Here is a 20,492-nt window from a genome sequence, read left to right on the forward strand (position 1 = left end):
CCTTTGGGTTCTGGGCATTTGATGGGTGTGGCCTCTGATTCTCCTCCCTGAGGACCGTCTGCTCCTTCCTTGTCATTGCTAGGAGTAGCCTGCTGGGGACTCTTCGACTTTGGTCTCTGGTTTTCCCACCTTAGCCTTGTATTCAAATCTTGATTTTTTACCCCTTGGTTGATCCAGTTACCCACTAACCTTTTCAATGCAAGTTTCCCCTCCATGTGTGATGGTCAAGCTGGACTTTCTCCCCAACCTTTCTTACAGAGATTTTGAAGTATATGGTGAGCAAGGATATTTAATTGAATTTATTGATCTTAGCCATCACAAAAGACATATTATTTCCCTATTTTCTAGATAAAGAAACCAGGGCCCAGAGTATGTCAAATACTTGACCCACCCCACACAGCTGGTAATAGCCTGCTGACACCTGAGTCTAGCTGTTCCTGAATCCAGCCTTGTGTTTATTGCGTCCCTCCCCCGTTCTCTCCAAATGTGCTCCTGTTTGTAACTCTGAGAGAGGCTGTCCACCTTTCAAGTATCATATCTAATCTCAGAAATCTGGAGTGTATGTTACAGAAAGAATGAGGGCATTGCAGTCACACAGAGCTGGGTTTAATTCCCACGTGTGACACTACAAAGTCCCGTGACTCTGAGTTTCTGAAACTCAGTTTTCATCTGTGATACTCGTGGAATAAATATTAGCTTTCCCTCCAAGTGCTGTGGTCAAGCCAGGCTTCTCCCTGACCTTTCTTACAGTGACATGTATTGCCATTTTCATATCACACCCCAACTCAGGCATTATTTAATCTCCAAAATGTATCTACTCATTGGCCAGGGAGCCCAATCAAGGCAGCACTAATGAATCTACACAAAAGTGGTTCAATTGTAAATCAGTTTGTGCAATGAAGTAGAAAAGGCATTATCCTCTTAAAATAGGACTTTTCCCTTCATGCTATGAAGACATTCACATGATGCATGTATGTTTTCATCTTTATTTTAAAACCTGAATGTGTCTTGTACCTAGCATTGCCTTTCCTGTTCATTGTGAATAAAAATCCTCCCTGGCAGAAGCAAGGCACAGTATCTATGCAACGATTCATCTGGCCAGATTTTGCAATATGCAGTTCAATTTAGAAATGAAATAAACCCAGTAATGAACAGTGCAGGAAGCTGAAGAGCTAAAGTGTGAATGGCTTGTCAGTTTGCATTATTTGTACTGAGCTGTGGTGGAGGCCTAGACAGTCGTTAGATACAGAAGTATTTTCAAGATCTCTGAATCTAGTAGATTCCAGTAGAGTTTGTAGAAAATTTTCTGTAACAACAAACTTGGTCTGTGAACAATTTTTAAAGACGTTTCCTGTCTAAAGAACCAGAGTTGGCAGCAGCGAGGTGGGAAGGAGATAAGATGATGAATGTTCACTGTCAAGGACAGCCCTGAGCAGCAGCCACCCCTGCCTCCTGCAGCAGGGCTCTCCAGGGGGGCTTTCTGTCTGGGTCCTGGCAGAGTCTCCCAGGGACCCCCCCAGGAGAGTGCTTTCTGCTTCTGGAATGTCTAGTCTCTGATCCTCAACCGACATCTGAATCCCATATATCTTGAAGTGGATAGTTTCCATGGCTTGCTGTGTGTCAGTCACCCAGTGAGCTCAAAATACAACTAACAAATAAGCCACCAATTTCCAGGCCCCGACCCCAGGGGCGTGGGTTGGCCGGGAGCCTCTCCAGGTGGGCTCAGCCTGAATTGCCCAGCTGCAGTCTCACTAGGGCTCAGGCTGCTTCACACCTCAGGGTGCCACCCGCCTGGTTGGCATTGGGCCTCCCCAGGATGGAGTCATGCCAGCCTCCTGGTGTAGGGGACTCCAATGTCCAATGGCCCCTTAGCAGGACAGCAAGCTGTGCTCAGGCATCTGCATCCCCTGCCAGGACAGCACATCCTGTCCTCTTCGAGCTCCAGCTCAGTGGCTCTGCAGGGCCGGCCCACCTCCGTGCCGCTGCCCAGCAGCCATGCCCAGGAGGCCTCTGCAGCACGTCTGCAAAGTGGTTCCCTCCACACTGCCCTCCAGCAGGGGTGTCTGGGCACTCCATAAAGCTTGTGCCTGGTGCTCTTTTTCCTGGAAGACCGTGGCTGTTGGTGCTGGTGGTCAGTCCTCTGAAAGGCTGACCTGTCCCCCACCCCAGGGCAGAACACTGTTTGTGTGGTGAGGGTGATGCTTACATCTCAATTGCATTTCGTGTTCCTGCTTGTCTTCTTTCTCCATGGACAGTTTTACACACAATAGTATTTCTTTTCATCAGGCAAAAGGAATTATTCTTCTCTGTGAAATTTTAACATTCCTCTCACTGATGTATTTACTAACAGTCTTTCTCCTCCTCCCTCTCTTTCTTCCTCTCCTTCTTCCGGTGAGGGACCAGGTGTGAGAATCAGAGCTTATAAATTAAAGTGGGGGGTGGAACACGTGGCCACGTGTGTTTCCTCTTCAACACCTCCTGCCCCCCTCCAAGGCGGCACAAAGCGGGAGAGGAAGTGAAGCCAGGGAAGAGATGGAAGCGGAAGCGGTGCCTGGGCCTCGGCTCATGCTCCCCAGAGTCAAGAGGCCTCCGTCCATTTGCACTGCCACAAAGGAAACAGCAGGGACATACAGAGCAGGCTCCCAGGGCTGTGAGTGGAAGGTGTTGTCTTTTGAGACTGCATGTTCTTCCACCACGTTCATCTTTCTTTCCCACCGTTCTAGGAATGTTTGGGGGTGTTCTTTTTCTCCCAAGAGCAGCTCTCCTTTTCTCCTAGCTTCCTCCCTTCCAGTGCGTTTGCCTTTGTAGGTCTTTCTGTTCTTGCATTATTTCATTCTCGTTCTGCTACATCCTTGGAACTTCCCCGCCAACAGGCTAAAAGGAAAGATGGATAGGTACAAGAATCCCGTTCTTAGCTGGCATCTGTGTACTTACCTATATGTGCTGAGAATTTGGGTGTTTGCAGAGTATCAGTCAGATATTCAAGTGGAGCTGAGTCCGCTGCATGATTCACCGTGGTGGGATTCTTATGATTATTACTTGAAGTCAAACCTATCCTAAGACTTTTTAAGATTTGTACTAAAGTATTGGTTCCTTTCAAAGTCCTGATTTTACCCTCAAAAACAATCTTCCAGTGTCCAAATATACAGCCCAAAGAAGAGGTTTATTTTTCAGTAATATTTTGCTGACTCGGGATTATAGTGATGAAACTTGGTTTCTTCATTTAGCAGAAAATAGCTCGCTGTCTGAGTGTGGACTCCTCCTCAGGTTTATCTGGCTGCGAGACACTGTGCTCCAACACTGAAGAGCAATGATGGAGCTTCAGAAAGAGCGCTTGCGAGATCATGATGGGCTCACATCCAAGCCACCAGACGGCTTCCATGAAACCACAGGCCATTGCCTGAGAGTCAGGCAAACTGGGTTTAAAAGACTATTTTCTTTTCTTTTATCCTCCCCCTCCTCCTCTTCACCCTCCCCCTCCCCTTCTTCTTCTTCCTCCTCCCCCTGCTCTTCCTCCTTCTTCTCCTCCTTCTGCTCCCCCTCTTCCTCTCCTCCTCCTCTTCCTTCTCCTTCTGCTCCCCCTCTTCCTCTCTTCCTCCCTCCTCCTCTTCCTCCTCCTCCTCCTCCTCCTCCTCCTCCTCCTCCACCTCCTCTGTACTGGGGATTAAACCCAGGAGTGCTCAAGCACTGAGCTCCATTCCCAGCCATTTTATCTTTCACTCTGAGAGTGCCTCACTAAGTTGCTTAGGGCCTTGCTAATGTTGCTGAGATTGGCTTTGAACTTGCCTCAGCCTCTCTCGAGCTGCTGGAATCAGAATCTGAAATCAGATTCTTTCATCAGTCTGGAAAACCTAGTCAGCAAAGTGAAGGTAGCCTTCAGGCCGTGACAGCGTAACCTGCAGATGGCGGCTGCAGCCACTGAGAGGAGGCCGCTGGCACTTTGGACCTGGAAGACCCAGTCCGCTGCTTTCAGGTTCCTTTCGGGCTTGCTCCTGTATTCACTGATGACCATCAGAGGCTTCATCCTCAACTCCGAAGCCAATTATGTAGAATAAACAATAATTTCAATAGTCTTAATACTACTAAAATAAGACTCTTCCTTTTCTTAATGATGACACAACATGGCTGTTGTAATGTAACCTTCCCTGCATGATGTAGTTAAATGAAGATTTATAACCAATTTATATTTAATCTTTTGACAACATTCATTTAGCATTGCCAAATAATAGAAGCTGAGAAACATTTAGCTTTAGAATCCTGACACTGTAAAAATAATTATCAACCTGCATGTCATTTTAATGGGCCTGGGAGAACATTCCTCATTATATTGTCACAGAGATTAAGTTATTTTAAGGTCAGTTTATTGTGATTTCATCTGTTGCAAGCTCAAAGGCTTTCTCCTGCCACCGTGTTCGTTTCAAGGCTAGTTGCTTGTTCCTTCCCCACGGTATTCACCGTTTTTATTCACTGGCACCAGCGAGAATGCAATGAAATGTGGGCTTCACCTCAAAAAAATCGGAAGTCTAGGAGGGTAGCTGAAAATATATGTAGGATATCAGAGGCTAGAAAGGATTTAAAACCCCGAGAAAGCTGTAACTAACTAAAATGTATTCAGTTTTCATTTGACGCAGCAAACGGTAAAGACTTTCTGGAGAAGCTGGTACATCTGGTCCCCAAAAGACAGGAATGGAGGCAGTTAGACCAGGTAGAAATAGAGAGAAATTATACATATTTTTAGACATGGTTAGCAGGTATAGAGTGGAAGGAAGAAAAATGAATATTTATCATGTACTCATTGAGAGCTCCAAGCCAGACCCTTAACAATCTTCTCTCTTTTTAAAACTAAGAATGTGTTCAAGTAGAGTTTATAAAATAAACCATAACTCTCAAGCAAATAAAAGTGAACACATGTGAACAATTTTATATAATCTGCTAATTAATGAGGGATATAATGAGATATTATGATTGATTCAAAGAGCACCTGAGAAGTCTGAGATCTGTCAACAAGGAAACGTCCAACAGACCATACATTTTTCATTTTATCTGTTTTACTGGACAGAAATTGTTTCCATATATACTGAACGAAAACCTACAGATTTAGAAATCACTTCACCAAGCCCGGGGCTTTAATCAATATCAAATAATAAATACATTCCCTGGGCTTGTGTTTCCCAAATTCAGAGAACCACTGACCATGGCTGGTATTTAGATTTAAATTAAATTATGTAAATAGCACTAAAGTCAGTCAGTCCCTCAGCCATGCCAGTCACACTTCAGGCGCTCAACAGCCTGGTGGGGACAGCACCAAGCCACACTCCAGAGCAGCAGGATGTCCTGTGGCGTGGCGCTGCCCCTGGGAGTCCTCTACCTCGGGTGGTTTTGTTATGTTCGACTTATTTCCAGGTTTCACGCAGTTATCCTTATAGAGAAAGGAAGAGTGCATCTCCCAAGGGCTCCGTTGAGCTTGCACGTGCAGCGCAAGAGTGGAAAGTGAGGTTAGAGAAGAAAGCTCCATGCAAGCAATGGATGTTCCAGGTGTGCTGAGCAAAGGAGTCTGGACCCTTTTCAAGATAAGGAGGAGATATTTAAGAACAGTATGATCAAAGGTTTGCCCTAGGAAAATTAATCTCAAAGCACTTTGGAGAACTGAGGTTTCTGAAAAGTCTAAGTTAGGATGACCTGTTAGGAAATTACTGCAGTCCAGAGAAGGTGCAGGGAAGAGAGGGGCATTCACAAGGGCAGAGACAAGGCCCCAGCACAGGGACTTAGCTGGCCATAACACAGCAGGTGACATTGCCATTTACCCACATTTTAAAGGGCAGAAAAAATAAACTGTTTCCTAATACTAGTAACAATTTTAGCAAAAGAAGTCTCAAATTTTGGTTTAATGATAGCAACTGAATTTAATGTTGCTTTGAAACATCTTTATCTGTGTTTTAGGATTCTCAGTGAATCTCACCTATAGTGGTAGAATAAAAGTGCTAAGCCAGTTAGTTCTTGCTGGTTTGAGTCTGAGCACCACATATAAACAAGTAAAGGTCCATTAACAACTAAAAAAATATTTAAAAGGAAAAAGAAAATGCAGGGGAGTATCACGCTGTGATGTGGGCAAGTTGGTGGTCAGGGAGATGGAAGTTGGGTAGAAACACAGCAAAATCAGCAAATGATCTGTGCTCGTTTAAGATGTGTCTCCTGGTTCCCTCCTCTGAAGCTGTCAGTTGGTTGGGTATTATTGATTTCCTGATTGTTCACTAAGCTCTGAGATATAGCAAGGAAAGAGGTAGGTCTTTATCCTAGGAAACTCTGGGCTCTACAGTAAGCAGGGGCCCCTATGTGACATTATAAACCAATGTGAGCCAAATGAACCAGGGGCTGAGGACCCACCAGGGGCTGGCTCTGCCTACCACAGGGTGGAAAGTTGGGGTGGAGCCCCTTGCACTGAGGGCATCTCACCGGGTGTCACTGCAGATCAACCTGGTGCGGGGGCCTTGGTCTGAGGCTGCAGAGGCCACAGGGTGTGGAGGCAGCAATAAATGGAGAGTGACTGGGCTCATCCCAACAGGCCACAAGAACCATTTCAGCTCTGAAAGGCAATTGTTGGTATTATTTAAATCACTGGAGTCCACAGTACATATTCTGATGACGTCATTTTAGTAAGTGGTAAGAAATTTAAAACATTTCTGAAAAAATAGAGATCGATTTTGCAGTAAGACGTGAAGTGTGAATGTGTTTTTAAAAGAGACAGAACTGATACTTCAGTGCACAAGCCTGTGGCCTGTCATGCTTCTGGGCTCCTGCCCGGGGAGCTGGGTGTCACCACGCCACTTTGCAGTGGAAAGTCACCACTGCAGGAACCGTAAACCCAGGATTCTTTCTTTTTTTTAAGTGGTGATACAATATGTTTTTAGAATATAATTCTTTATGCAAAAATTTGGAAGTGTGCTTATTCAGGAGGAGAGCAGGACACAGGGACAGGAGCTCTTGCCAGGCTTCGGGCACCATTGCAGAGGCCCAGCCAGGATAGAGGCTGGGAAGGAGGGGAAAGAATGAACTTGGGAGTCCAGTGAGCCTGCGTGCAGGGTGGGAGGTGACTGTGGAGAGGAGGCAGACTAGCAATCTGGTTTCTCAGCTGTCGAAGTCAGTCGTGATTTTGCTGATCAGTCACCTAGAATGCCCAGAGTACCAAGGTTCCGGAGAACACAGCCGAAACAGAGCGGACGTGGACATAGAGCTGGAGGTCATGGGGCTCTGGGTGTCGAGCTGGTCCCGGTTCTAAACTCCCCTTCTCTTAATCACTGTGTCCACTGCTTCATCTGTACACTTTGAGGTGTCCCTAGAGTTTCCCACCAGCCCTTGCTTTCTGCGGGATGCATGTATGCTGTTTCCCCTGGGGCCTGGAACAGGCTCTCACAGGAGATGAGAGGGGACGTCCCCGTGGTCACTGCCTAACAATGCGGACCAAGCACTTTTGGAAGTGGATCACACGTCTTCCTTCCGGCCATCTGAGGCCCTCAGTGCTGCAGAACGTATGAGTCGGGGCACCTGGACAGAATACGGAATCATGGGAATGTGAAGCTAGATCAAGTCTGAAAATGAAATCAAAGGATTTTCTGTATAAAATACTTCCACAATGAAAGTGCATATTGTTATCCACTCCGAGTTCACCCTGCACTCCTCCGAGCATGCCAGGACGTGTCCCGCTGTGTGTGCACTGTAAAGTGTGGACGCATCCATGTCGGTTTACTCGTGGATTCTAAAGCTGTCTTGAGGCTTGTCTTCACCATTGTGTGATTTTTCCCTCCTGTTACTGGAGTGCCAAGCACACACGAGAGTCTCGTCAATACTGGTGTTAATGTCACCAATGTGCAGAATCAGTGGGCTCGTTCAGGGCCACCCCTGCTTCCTCACCTCTGTGCTCTTCCCTTACCCAAATCTCGTCCTTAGGCAGACGAGATTCAGATTAGCTTAGAAAGCTAGACGTTGCCTGAAAAATTATGAGTGTATGTCTTCACTTTTTTCTATTGATTGTTAATAAGGCACTCTTTTTCTATTTTGAATTTCTTTAAATTTAGTTTTCCTTCTATGGATGTAGCAAAGAATGCCTCTGGCCTGTGAGCCTGTCCCAGCCTCAAAGCCGGGCATTTACCTTGTCTAGGTGGAGGCAAAGCCAGAGGAAGCGTAGGGAAACTGCACCACGCCCTGTGGGCCAGGGCCCTTCCTGCGGGTCTGCAGTGTGGCCTTCAGAGAACTCGTTGGCCTCACCTCAGTGGTCTGCTCAGTCAGTGGGATTAGTATTTATAAACCTGGGACCACATCATCCGTTGTAAAGGTGGTGGTATCACCAGCCCTGCACATAGCCGCTCACCATCTTAGGGAGTGTTGACTTAAGCTGCCACAAAGTGGGGAGGGGGAGGGGTGGCATGGAATGCCCGAGGTGCTAGATATTCGACTTGAAGGGAGAGGTGGCCCCTGAGCCTGGTCGCGGTGCACTGCCAGGACGTTTATGGGTCCGCGGAGGCTTTTGAATTGGAGAGGCCTTTGAGTGGAGAGACTTCCCTTAGAGCCAAAGCTATTCTACTACTCATTTTTAGAATCATACATCATTCACAATGTTATCAGCCTTGATTAAGAGAAACGAATAATTCTATCTTTTCCCCCCAGCATGATGACATCACCATATACTTCTAATCAATCATTGTGTCACTAAAGAAAAATTATTCTTCTCATATTTTATGATATGGTAAAATCTCAACCCACCAGAGGCCTTTTGAAATCAATATGAGAAAAGATCAGGTTTATTAGCATCATGTGCTTATTGTTTGTTAAATGCAAAGCAAGATACTTAAAACAGCAGAATTTGTAAAAGGCTCATTTAATGGTAGCATTGAAGATGGGAAATATTATTTTTAAAATATTTATACAAAGCTAATTATCTTACCATTGTCGATGGAATGGAATGGAGACTGTGTGAGGTGGAGGCTCACACCTTGCTTGCCCTATTCTCTAATTAAGGCCACGCTTCTCAGTAGTCATTTACCTAACAGGTTCCTCTAGCAGAACATTTGAAATAAGAAGATTTTTTAAATTATTTGTTAAATATCGTGAAAAGTATCACTTCTGTAAAAATAAATAAGAAATTCTATTGATTGTCAGGTCATGCCATGCAGTGCCATTTCTTGGTGTAACATCCAATTTGTAGGATATGCACTAACCCTTAAAAACGAGACTTAATTTGCTTTGTCGGTAATTGCCCTACCTGCACATTCTTGCTGAATGCCAGAACTATAAAACGTTAATGGAAATTTCCATGAAACCTTTAGCGCTGATTGAACGAGGAAGTGGGGGTGGTAAGATGGGAGCTGGGCAGATTAAGTGATTGCTGGCCACGATCCATAATTGCCAACCCTGATAAAGTGCCACTTTTAACAGTCCCAGACTCAATTCCCTACTGTATTCCTGAAGACCACCTTCTGAGTCAGAGTTATTATCACCTGGTCAGGGGCAAAGCAGGTGCTCTGTAATCAGGAAAACTTCTATTCAAATCTCTGATCACCCCCGTTGCTGCCTTGGGGACCACACAGCCCCTGAGCTTCAGTTTCCTCAGTTATAAAGCGATGACAACTGTGCCTGGATTTCAAAGAATAGGCAGTAATTTGGCAAGTCTGCCATTAAGTGAAATTTCGGAATCCATTGTGAATCCCCTCAGTACCATTTACAATCACACAATAAAACATAGTTTTTATTTTGGAAAGATAGACTTAATGTTTCTATGTGCATTAGCCAGCTTGAAAATTGTATCCACTGGACTGGATCCATATAATTGCTTGCTATTTCCATTCCTAATTTTTCTACAATCCACCTGTATCTCTTGCATCATAATAAAAAAGTGATTCATGGAAAAAGATGTGATTCCAGTAAACTTTAAATTAGTTTAAGGATTTTCCATCATGGTTTATGTTCTATAACATTAAATAGATTGAAAGGATTTGCTTGGGTAGGAAAAAAATTTTGAAATAATTATTAAAGAATCATGCCTCAGCTAGTCCTAAAACTTGAGAATAGATTTAAGATGTAAATACTGTGTAACACTCAACATTTATGAAGGCAGGGAGAGGCACCTGACACACGGGAGAAAACTGAGTTACAAATTTGGGGAGAAGCAAACAGAAATGTGGGGAGCATCCCCTTGTGCCAGATACTGCTCAGTGCTTCACCTGTATTTTTATTTTTAAAATCCTTACAACAGCCTACGAGGTAGGAAATACTATCATCTCAGTTTCGCAGATGGAGCAGGCAGCAGGAGTGGCCTGCGTGACCAGGCAGCACTGGGGTTTGACACAGATGTCCTGACTCAGAGAGGTGCTACGCTGAGGTCAAGATGACACATCCTGAGCTAGAGACCTCATTCTGAGGAGTTCCTCTGCGATTATCCAAGGTGTCAACATCTGTGTTTGAATCATAGATGTTCACTCGACATTTTGGACAGCTTGGACTTTGCAGGCGCCCTCCTGCCTCTTGCCCTTTTTTAGGTAGAATAAGCAATGGAATCTACTGTGTTTGGCTTTGAATCTTGTTACGTATTTAAAACTAATCATTAAAGTATGCCTAACTCTACAGTTTTGTCTTGGCACGAGAGGTTTAGTTATTACTTTCAAAATGAATAATGAAAAAATAAATTGGCAACAACCCCCCCCCCCCAAAAAAAAAGAAAGAAAGAAAGAAGAAACTCCAGGCAAAGGCAATAGATTTAGTCAGCGGTTTTTGCCTCACCAGATGAAATTACTGCATAGATACATTAATTAAAAGCACTAGCACAAAAAATTGAGAATTAAGTTATAACTTTTAAGGGTAGAGTCTCCTTAGAGATTGCTAAGCACGTTTTAGAAATACGTGCACCGGATGGGTGGTTATGTAATTGAAAGCTGTTTATAACACAGCATCCCCTTGGTTACTCCCGGGAGTTAGGAACAGGTCTTGGTAAAAGCATGGAGAGTGCAGATGGATTCAGCTGGCTGTGGCAGCCTCCTGGATAAGGACTGGAGTGGAGAGTATTTATCTTCACAGCATCTTATTAGTGATAAGCTTTCAGAATTTGACTCTTAATGCTTAATTACACAAAGTCCTAGAATTTGGCATGAATCACTTTTGTGATGTTAAGTTAGTACTGACATTACTGATTTCCAGTGTGACCTTCCAACATTCTGAAGGACACACGCAGCAGGCCCAGCCAGGCGGCCTGTGGACAGGTCCTGCTTGGATCAGGACTGCGTTCTCATTTCTGCTTCTGTCTTGCCCTCACTGTCCCATATCGGGTGCAATTTCCACCACATTTAAAACACAGAGACTTTGCTGACCTAGCAAATGCTAAATACGGGGAGCTTCGCTGGCTGTTTGAAACTCTAGATGGAGTGAAGGGTTCCATACAGCTGAAGACATATTCTTTTTTACAATTTTTAATTTTTTTTAAAATTTTTACAGACTGCATTTTGATTCGTGGACACAAATGGGGTACAACTTTTCATTTCTATGCTTGTGCATGATGTAAATTCACACCATTCGTGTAGTCACACGTGTGGGTAGGGTGATGACGTCTGTCTCAGTCCACCATCGTTCATACCCCTGCCCCCTCCTCCCTCTCATTTCCCTCGGGAGGACATATCCTTAAGAAGAACAGGACAAGTGTTGGCCAGATCTGAGGTGGGACACGCTGACGGTCAGCGGTGTGCCCGGGAGGTGTGGTGAGTCTTCGGGAAGATGGGAAGACTGGCAGACTGAGAGGGTAAGACAGGCGTATGGCACCTCATTCAAGGCCATGAGATGACGTAGATGTGAGGATGGCTGCGTTCGTCATTGGACTAAAGGACGTTTCCAGAGAGCACTAACATTGGCACTAGAAGGAGGAGGTCTCTAGTAAGAAACTGACCCGCCCCGTTGAACCATTCCCCACCCGGCCCCATAATTGGCATTAGGTAGAAGTGGATATAAGCCTCATCTTCTTGATGACCCAAGGAGAGGTACTGTGCAGAAGAGGTGACTCAGGGAGTCCATGCTGAATGAACCCACGTGGAATATTGTGCACTAATTCTGTGTGCATCATTCAGTCTGAGACTAACATTCCACATCAGTGTGGGAGTTGTTTAAAGGTGACATGACGAAGCTGTCTACTTTCCTACACTTAGATGTCACTTTTTAGGGAGAAATCATCTTTGGGGGGACAGATACGGAAGTATTCTTACAAGACGTGCTCTTCCAACTGGAACTGGAGCATATGGGTTGGTGTTCACAGGTGCTCATGGGGGTGGGGTGCTCATGGCATGGTTGCTGTCCAGGCTAATGTCAGGAGTTGGTCCACTTGGAGAAGGGGCAGCACACCACGGGACAGAAGTCCTGTTCTGCTTTAGTACTGCAAAGAACCCACAACCCACCTACCACTTACCTCCATTGCTTCAAATTCAAACCTCCTCTTTCCCCTTCTCTCTGGTCAACATCTTTTATTATTATTATGATTAACATAGTTTAAATGAGACAGTATATTGTTCAGCTTGGCAGAAGAGCCTCTTTAGCTTGCTTGTTGTCTATGGTGCTGGTGCCAGAGGGCGACCAGACACTGGTTACTTGGGTAGCTGCTACCCAGACAGGGTTTTAAGTTGAAATTACTTAAAACTAAAAAGACAAAAAAGAGTAATTTCTAGTCAAGTTTGAAATTCTTAATGGCCATGTGTAGCTTGTGGCCACATAGCCTATATGTGTAGGTAGGATGGAGCAGATGAAGGACACTTCCATCAACAGGAGGTCTCCCGGGCGCGGTGCTCCACTTAATTTGGAAACGTGCCTGAGCAGGATAGCATCAGTTTAGACAGTGTGTTCCTGCTGCTTGCTCTGTCGGAGCACGTTGATGCGGAGCACTGTCTTACCTAGGTGGAAGGTGTTACATCTTACTCTCTCCTCCCTTGAAAACAAATGATCCAATCAGTTAAACTCACGATGTGCTGCGACAGAGCCATGACGGAAACTTCTGAGTTCAATGGAAAGTTTCCCTCAGAATCAGAATGAATTTTCCAAAGTTTCTTTGTCTTCTTTAAACAGTCCTTGGTACTGAGATTGGAAGGGCTTTCTTAGCCTGTGTGAGGCCCTGGGTTCAATCCCCAGCACCCTAAACAAAGACAACTCCCCCCCAAAAAAAAAATCCAACAATAATTCATCAGGATTTCAGCCCATTATCAAAAATACATAAAAAATAAATAACTGAGGAGTATGCTGGTTTACAAAAGGACAAAGCAAGTAATATTTCTTTTTAAATGTGGGGTATACTTGAGAGTTTGCAAATATTATTAATGCTTTCAGCAAGTTGTTAGAGCAAGTGAATAAAGGACTGAGGATCAATGAGAAATGTGGGAGAGAAGCTAAAGAGAAGATAGAGTTATAATGCTAGGGAACGGCAGAAGCCACGGGTCTGTGCTCAGGCTCGTCCTCCTACCCTCTCAGAGGCCCAAGCTCACTATGCTTTTAACTTCTCTGCAAGGGAAAAAAAAAAAAAAAAGAAAAGGAAAGAACAGAACAGAAAAGAAAAGAAACTTCTACTGAAATCATTAGAATTTACCTTGAAATCATCACAGCCGTGGGATAGCAGGTTCACACTTGGGTCACATGATAGAATCGTCATGTTGGATGGCATGGTGTGGAGGGAAGCACTGACCCCTGGCAGGCTCCCCAGGGCTCTGGAGGAAGCTGATGGGAACATCAGCAGGTCCGTGCACTGCAGATCCACCTTGCGCAGTGAATTCATCCTTCCTCTGAATTCTTCTTTACATTGTCTCCCCCTGAGAAATACAGTTTCCCAAGATACACAGGCTTCCAGGTCAGGTCAAGTTTGGGCTGTGCTGTGCTCCATCCCGCCTCCGTGGAGCTCAGACCTCTGCCCTGGGCCCTTCCAGAGGCTTGCTTCCCTTGGCTCCACTCAGCCCGAGAGGAGCCCTAAGCATTCTTGGTTTAATAGCTTGTAAACCATCACAGGTTCTGCAAAGCATGCTCCATGCGTGCTCAATTACTGCGAGTGGAGCCACTGAGCTCCACCAAATCATGCAGGAAGTTCTGTCAATATATATACATATATATTAATATTACATAGTAAAAACTCTATATATTTTAAATCCTTTATTTACTTGCTCTAAAAATTTGCTGAAAGCATTAATAATTTTTGCAAACTGTCACGTAAACCCCACATTTACAATTATATATATGCATATATAGAGTTATATAGTATATATATTATATATATTATTCTTTAAAGTCCTTATTTTTAGGAGTTGAACAATTTAGGGGTGAAGAAGTATGACATCTACAACTTGATTGCAAAACTTAAGTCCAAAAACATGTAAATCTACAGTATAAGAGTAAATATCTTTTTTTACATGAAACTTTATTTTATTTACTTATGAAAACGCTTGCTGTAATTTACTGATCTCTAATTTGTCTCAAATGACAGGGCTACATGGCATAAATGGAACAATGGTTAACTTTCAGCAAAAATTAAATATAAAAATGTTCTATTTGGTTCATTGACTACAAAATAAAAGCAGGAATTAGAAAAAAAAAAAAAAAAAGAGTAAATATCTGGGCACACACACGCGTACACACACACGCACACATGGTGTACCCAAACTAATGTGCCAAATGTTTCTAACTGATGAACTAGGTTCCTCTAGGTTTAAACTTGTAGAAAAGCCGAGGCTGCGGCCGGGTCTGGGCCGGGCAGGGCTGCCTCCTGGAGGAGCCGAGGACTGAGAGGGGAAAGGCTGCAGAGGCAGAGAAGTCGGGAGGCTGTGTCAGGAGGCGTCTGCGCACCCGGGGCGGGCTCTGGCCTGGCGCACTTCCCTGCCTGGCCCTGGCGGCTCCATAGGCGAGGGAGGAACCGGGCCGGGCCAGGCCTTGGGAAAGGTGCCCGGGAGCTTCTCGGGGGGCCGTTTGCTTTCACTCCTGTCCGGGAGGCTCCAGGCCCCAGCGCGCCACCGTAAATTGTGTTCTGCGGCCAAACAGGCAGGGAAGCCACTCTGACGGCGGCCTCGTGCCGCACCTGAAGCCCTGGCCCGGCAGAGCGCTGCTGGCAGCTGGAAGGTGCGGCAGCAGCGCTGGCCTGACCTTGGTCTTCCTCCGACTGGCCATTAATCCCAACCTGCGGCCGGTCCGGGAAGCGGCGCGTAATGGATGGCATGTCATCCGTGCGCTTCGAGGGCACCGACGTGGGCAGGCCGCGGCTTCGGAGTGACTTCTCAAGGACTTCAGTGAAGCTTGAAGCGTGCAGAGGCGGAGGGCCCCGGTCCTGGCAGGCCGGCCGACGCCTCATTAGCTGACCCGGGACCCAGAGCTGCTGCCGCCTTTGGAGAGCCAGAGCTTCCGGCCCTGCCTGCTCTGCGGCTGCCTCCTTTCCTAAGCTGCTGCCGCTCTGCTCTTGGCACAGCGTTGGCACTGAAACCCTGGCTCCCCTTCGGAAAGCGTTTGCTCCCCCTGTTCTAGTGCTTCCTCCTTTTTACTGTTTAACCTTTACAGTGGGTTATAAAAATGGTGGAATTGGATTTGTTCACACTGCTGATAAAGGTCCAGCCGTGAGCGCTCCTGCCACCTTGGTCAAGTTGCTACTGCACATTAAAATGGTCACAGTTTCTGTGATCTTTTGCTAGTCAGTTCTTTATTATTTTATAACTACTTATATAACATTGATACATGGTTATATGTTTCATTTAAGATGCATAAACCTTAAGAATATGTTTTATGCAATTATTATATTTTCTAATACTAATGTGACATCATAGACCTGAATATTTTGCCCGTTCAGGCATTAATGCTACAAGGGGTTGGTAACAAATAGGTATTTAACATCAATACAAACATACATATACACTAACAGCTAAATATTCATCTTCAGAGACTAATAACTATAAAATGTATCTAAATCACAAATTCATAAAACTTGACAACTTTATTGTGTCTTACATTTTACAAAGTTTTGTCACCTGCATATTGGTAAAGGTGATCAAACAAATGACCATCCAAAATGTATACAAAGACTTTCTCCTATAAATTAGGGAAACAAGTAGAGCCACACAGGACTTCAGAAACTTGTGGTTTTTCTCCTGGGATCTGTACAATTTGCTGGAGTAGAGTATAGGCATTTGGGAGGCCGAGTTTTCATTCATAGTGATAAGAAATACTACTTATTAGTTATGGATGCTTCTGATGATACCAATAAAATTTTAAATAAACTTTTATGCCATCACATGTTATGTGACCCCCCCCCCCCCCAGCAACCATAAGGTAAGGATTAAAAGAAATAATTACTAAACAATTGTAGAAACTTAGAAATTTAGAAAGACGATTATTTTGCTGGTCAGTGCTTCTGAATAAAGTTAGTTATCTTCAGACATCCGAGTATGAGACCATCCTAAAAGATTCTCCTAATTTAAGGAGTAACACCATCCCTGTGTGTTGACATTTGAGAGGAATGATCAGAGATGTTTAATTATTGAGTTGGCTTTTCCGTTCACCTTTTGCTCTTGAAACTATGCTATTTGAGTGGCACTTGTCTAGCTAGAGGGAATATTAATGAAATGCAAAGCATCCGTTTCCACCCAGTGCTGTTCGAACTGCAGAGTTCCTCAGGGTTCAGGGCTCTCGTTTAATGTGTGCCCGTGGTCTGGCGAGTCCCCTGGAAAACCAGCTAGCACGATTGTATCACTCATATCATGAGAAGTGGGCTGATTTGTTTCTGCAGAGATGGTTTTTAAGAGGAGAAGTCCAGAGCCTTCGTGACTGTGTTCAGAAGCATGAAATAGAATTCAGGGACTGATCTCTGCATTTCCTGTCCTCTTTTAAAGCTTCAGCAGCAAGGAGCTCATTTCGTTTCACTGTGTTGCAAACACACTTGGCCAGCTCTCCTAGCTACAGGTTGCTTACTTTGCTGATTAAGTCACAGAGCTATTGGCAAGAAAAGAAGATTTTCACTCTTTTGAGCATAAAACTAAATTTTTCATTGGAATATTTATTCAACTAATATTTCAAAATGCCCTTGAAGAGTTAGTTTTCAAATTTCCCTCTAACAAGCTGATGAAGAAAGAGAGATTCTTGCTCAGTTTGGATTTGGTCCTGACTGGCTACTTTCTCTGCTTTTCCCCAGCAGGTAGACCAACCTACAACAGCTTTTATGTGTACTGCAAAGGCCCCTGTCAAAGGGTGCAGCCGGGGAAGCTCCGGGTACGGTGTGGCACCTGCAGGCAAGCCACACTCACCTTGGCCCAGGTAAGGAAGCTCAGTGCTACCACGGGACCGCCAACATAGAGGGCGACTGGTGAGCTGCCCGTCGCTCTTTCTCAGCATGCGTCACCCACTGATGAACACAAGGCCTTCTTCTGTGTGGTTGTGACAGCTTATGACGTGAAGCTTCATTTTAACATAAACCTTCACCTCCTGCATTTCTTTCTACCTGTAAAAGTTTAGGTGGTGCCTGGTCACTGTCCACTGGAAGACAGTGTGGAGAATGCTTTTGTAAGAGAAAGGGGTTGGGTGTCGGTGAGGCTCACTTTTGGAAGAGGCGGTGAGCAGCCTCTGCAGTTCTGGGAGGGTTTTGCGTCTGGAGCTGCCTGATGGCAGAGTGGCTTTGTACATCTCCAGATCACCAGACTCTTCACTTAAGATCCGTGCACAGAATGTTGCTAAATGTAAGTCACACCTCAGTAGAAATGTGAGGAAGTAAGTTGTGTATCACAGAGAGGTCACAACAGAGGTCTACCATGGTCTGCTGCTTGTTTTAAGTACAGCCCCCCAAGCCAGGAGTTATTTTTACATTTTTAAATGGTTGGGGGAAATCAAAAGACAAGAAATACTGTATTGCCCAGGAGCAGTACATGAGGTTTCCATGTACTGTTTTGTTTACAAATAATACAGATTCTTCAGGACCCAGACCTGCCCATTGCTACACCTGTTGTCCTTGGTTGGTCGCATCCGTGCCACAGTGGCAGAGTTGAGAAGTTGGGACAGGCTGGACAGCCTGCAGAGCCTGGATTATCTACTCTGTGGCCTGGAGGGAACAGCTTTACTGACTCGTGATGTGGAGGATGGGGACATTGGTGCATGGCTTCAATGGGATGGCTGTGAGGGACTCAGCAGGTGGTGCAGATGTGACAGTGGGCAGGGCCTGGTGTGTCTGGTCAGCACAGGTGGGTGAGCACAGGGAAGCATAAGGGACAGAGTGCTGGGGTGCTCAGAGGCTCCAATGTGGATGATCACCCCAGACACCAGATGGAGACCCACAGGGACAGAACGTTCAGATCTCATCCTGCAGGCAGTGAGGCGCCAAGGCCAGAGCCAGGATGATGAGTAAGGAAGACCTCGATAGAGACCTAACGGAGGAGGAATCATGAGTGCCTGAGGACATGGCAGCATCACTGAAAGTGCCCTTTGGGATCTTCCTGTGACGCCGCCGCTTTACAGCCATACAGGGAACCCCACCTAGGAAGCCTCTGGGGTGAATGGAGCCCGGGTCTGACCTAAGCAGTATTGGAGGGGCCTCCTTTTCCAGGTTGTCCTTGGACATTGCTTCTTCCAGGCAGAAGTGCTGACCTGAGTCTAGCACTAGATTTCCTTCGGGCTTCTCTCCTCTGCCTTTTCCGATGTGATGGTCTTTTTCCTTTTCTGATCTGTATTCATGTCCTCATTGCTCCAGAGGGTAAATAGGACCTACTCTAACTTCCTGGAGGATTCTTTTTCTTGGTACTGAGGATTGAACTCAGGGGCAGTCAACCACTAAGCCACATCCCCAGCACTATTTTATGTTGTATTTAGAGACAGGGTCTCACTGAGTTGCTTAATGCCTCATTTTTGCTGAGGCTGGCTTTGAACTCACAATCCTCCTGTCTCAGCCTCCCGAGCTGCCGGGATTACAGGCATGTGCCACAACACCTGGCTCTGGTGAACTCTTAATACAAAACAGCATCAACAAGTCAGTATTGAACTCCAAGCTGAATTCTTTTCATACATGACCTCATTTAACTATTTTACAGAAAACTCTGAGTTAAGTGCTATTGGTAAGCCCATTTTAGATTGGAGAAGAAGGAGACTTAACAGATTCAGTCATTAGTCTAAGAAAACAGGAGCCTTTTGTGCTGACCAGGGCTTTGAACCCAGACTATCTCATCTCAGGCCATGAGTTCCAGAAGGGTTTTGCTCTTTTCGCCTCGTGAACATATGTACACTAAGGGTCATATACTCAAAGATGCCCAGGGATCTGATGTGGGCAGTGAGGGACTGTGTCACAGTGGAGGAAGAGGCAGAGGCTGGCGCGTGTCAGATGTTGGCTAGCCGTGAGACTAGGGACTTGTTGCTGCTGTGCTGGCTCTTTTTTTTTGTTTGTTTGTTTCTCTTTTAATCAAGAGATATTATATATCTGGCATTTTCTATGATAAATTTCATTTGAAACTGTACTTCATGAGCAGGGGGGATAGAAAAACACAAAGAAAACACCTGCAGCATCTGTCTAAATATATCCAACCAAAGTAGAGCTTTGTGGGATTAATGGGCATGTTCATCCCAGGTGTTGAGCAGAACCTGGAATGAGAGGAGTACCGGGAAGGGTAGGTATGGTGGAGGCTCGTGTGAGGTGAGCTTACAAGATGACGCTGGGGCAGCCTGAGAGCCCTGCTACCTCCTGCCCGCCTGGGTCAGCGGGGGACTGTTCACTGGTTGTGATGGTCCTTCGTATGTAAGGAGGGTTGATTCTCATTGTTCTGTTATCATTATTCACGTGCGTGCCTGACCACGTGTACCTCCGTGGGAAGACCAGGCCCTAGCCAACCCTTCCGAGGAGGAAAGCGCCTCCCCTCCACCCCTAGTAATCCAGAGTCACTACCGTGCCCAGCTTAGAATAGAGAGTAACCTCGAGATGAAGCTACGCTCCAGCTTACCCGACTGGCCCTTCCAGGAGGGGTGCCCAGTGGGCGGTCCAGTGGTCTCAGCACCTCTCCTCAGATGCCCACCCCATGCCCCTTGCGATTTATTCTGTTTCCAGAACTGCTCCACCTTTGGTATTTAAACTTAAATTTGTATTCCCCTCACACTGTTTACTACTCTGCATATCATTGGCCCCTCTCTCCCCTTGTCCCAGGACTATCAGGCCTCTCCTCCTGTCACTCCCTACCCTGAGCTGCGAATCTCCAGTGTCATGGTAGACTCATCCATTCCCTGTTGCGCACACCCTGTGGTGGTCCATTTACCTGCCTGATTTGTCTGTAGTTGTCTTCCACACCCACATGGTGCCTTCCCTTGGCCGGGCACCGCGCCAGTGGTATGGAATGAGTGACAACCGTATTTGAACCTTGATGCCACAGATGCACACCCTTCAGGACTTCTGTGTGGCATTTTATGATCATGTCGATCCTAGTAATTATGATGTGTTTGCTATGACTTATTATTCCCTGCCTTACATCTGTATTATTGTATTTTTC

The 20,492-nt window shown here is 45.5% G+C and overlaps 1 protein-coding gene across 3 annotated transcripts in view; it reads left to right on the forward strand.

The window, feature by feature from the left end:
- Positions 1 to 20,492, forward strand: part of PRKN (parkin RBR E3 ubiquitin protein ligase) — a 1,234,090-nt gene that overhangs the window by 457,073 nt on the left and 756,525 nt on the right. For 2 of the 3 annotated variants that reach the window (XM_079148625.1, XM_079148627.1), the window contains exon 4: positions 17,171 to 17,292. In XM_079148625.1, the coding sequence (XP_079004751.1) occupies positions 17,171 to 17,292 (122 nt within the window). The remainder of the gene's footprint in view (positions 1 to 17,170; positions 17,293 to 20,492) is intronic. The other variant, XM_079148626.1, reaches the window with a different exon arrangement.

This window comes from Sciurus vulgaris, assembly GCF_902686455.1.
Source record: "Sciurus vulgaris genome assembly, chromosome: 7".
In the NCBI taxonomy this organism is placed as follows: domain Eukaryota; kingdom Metazoa; phylum Chordata; class Mammalia; order Rodentia; family Sciuridae; genus Sciurus; species Sciurus vulgaris.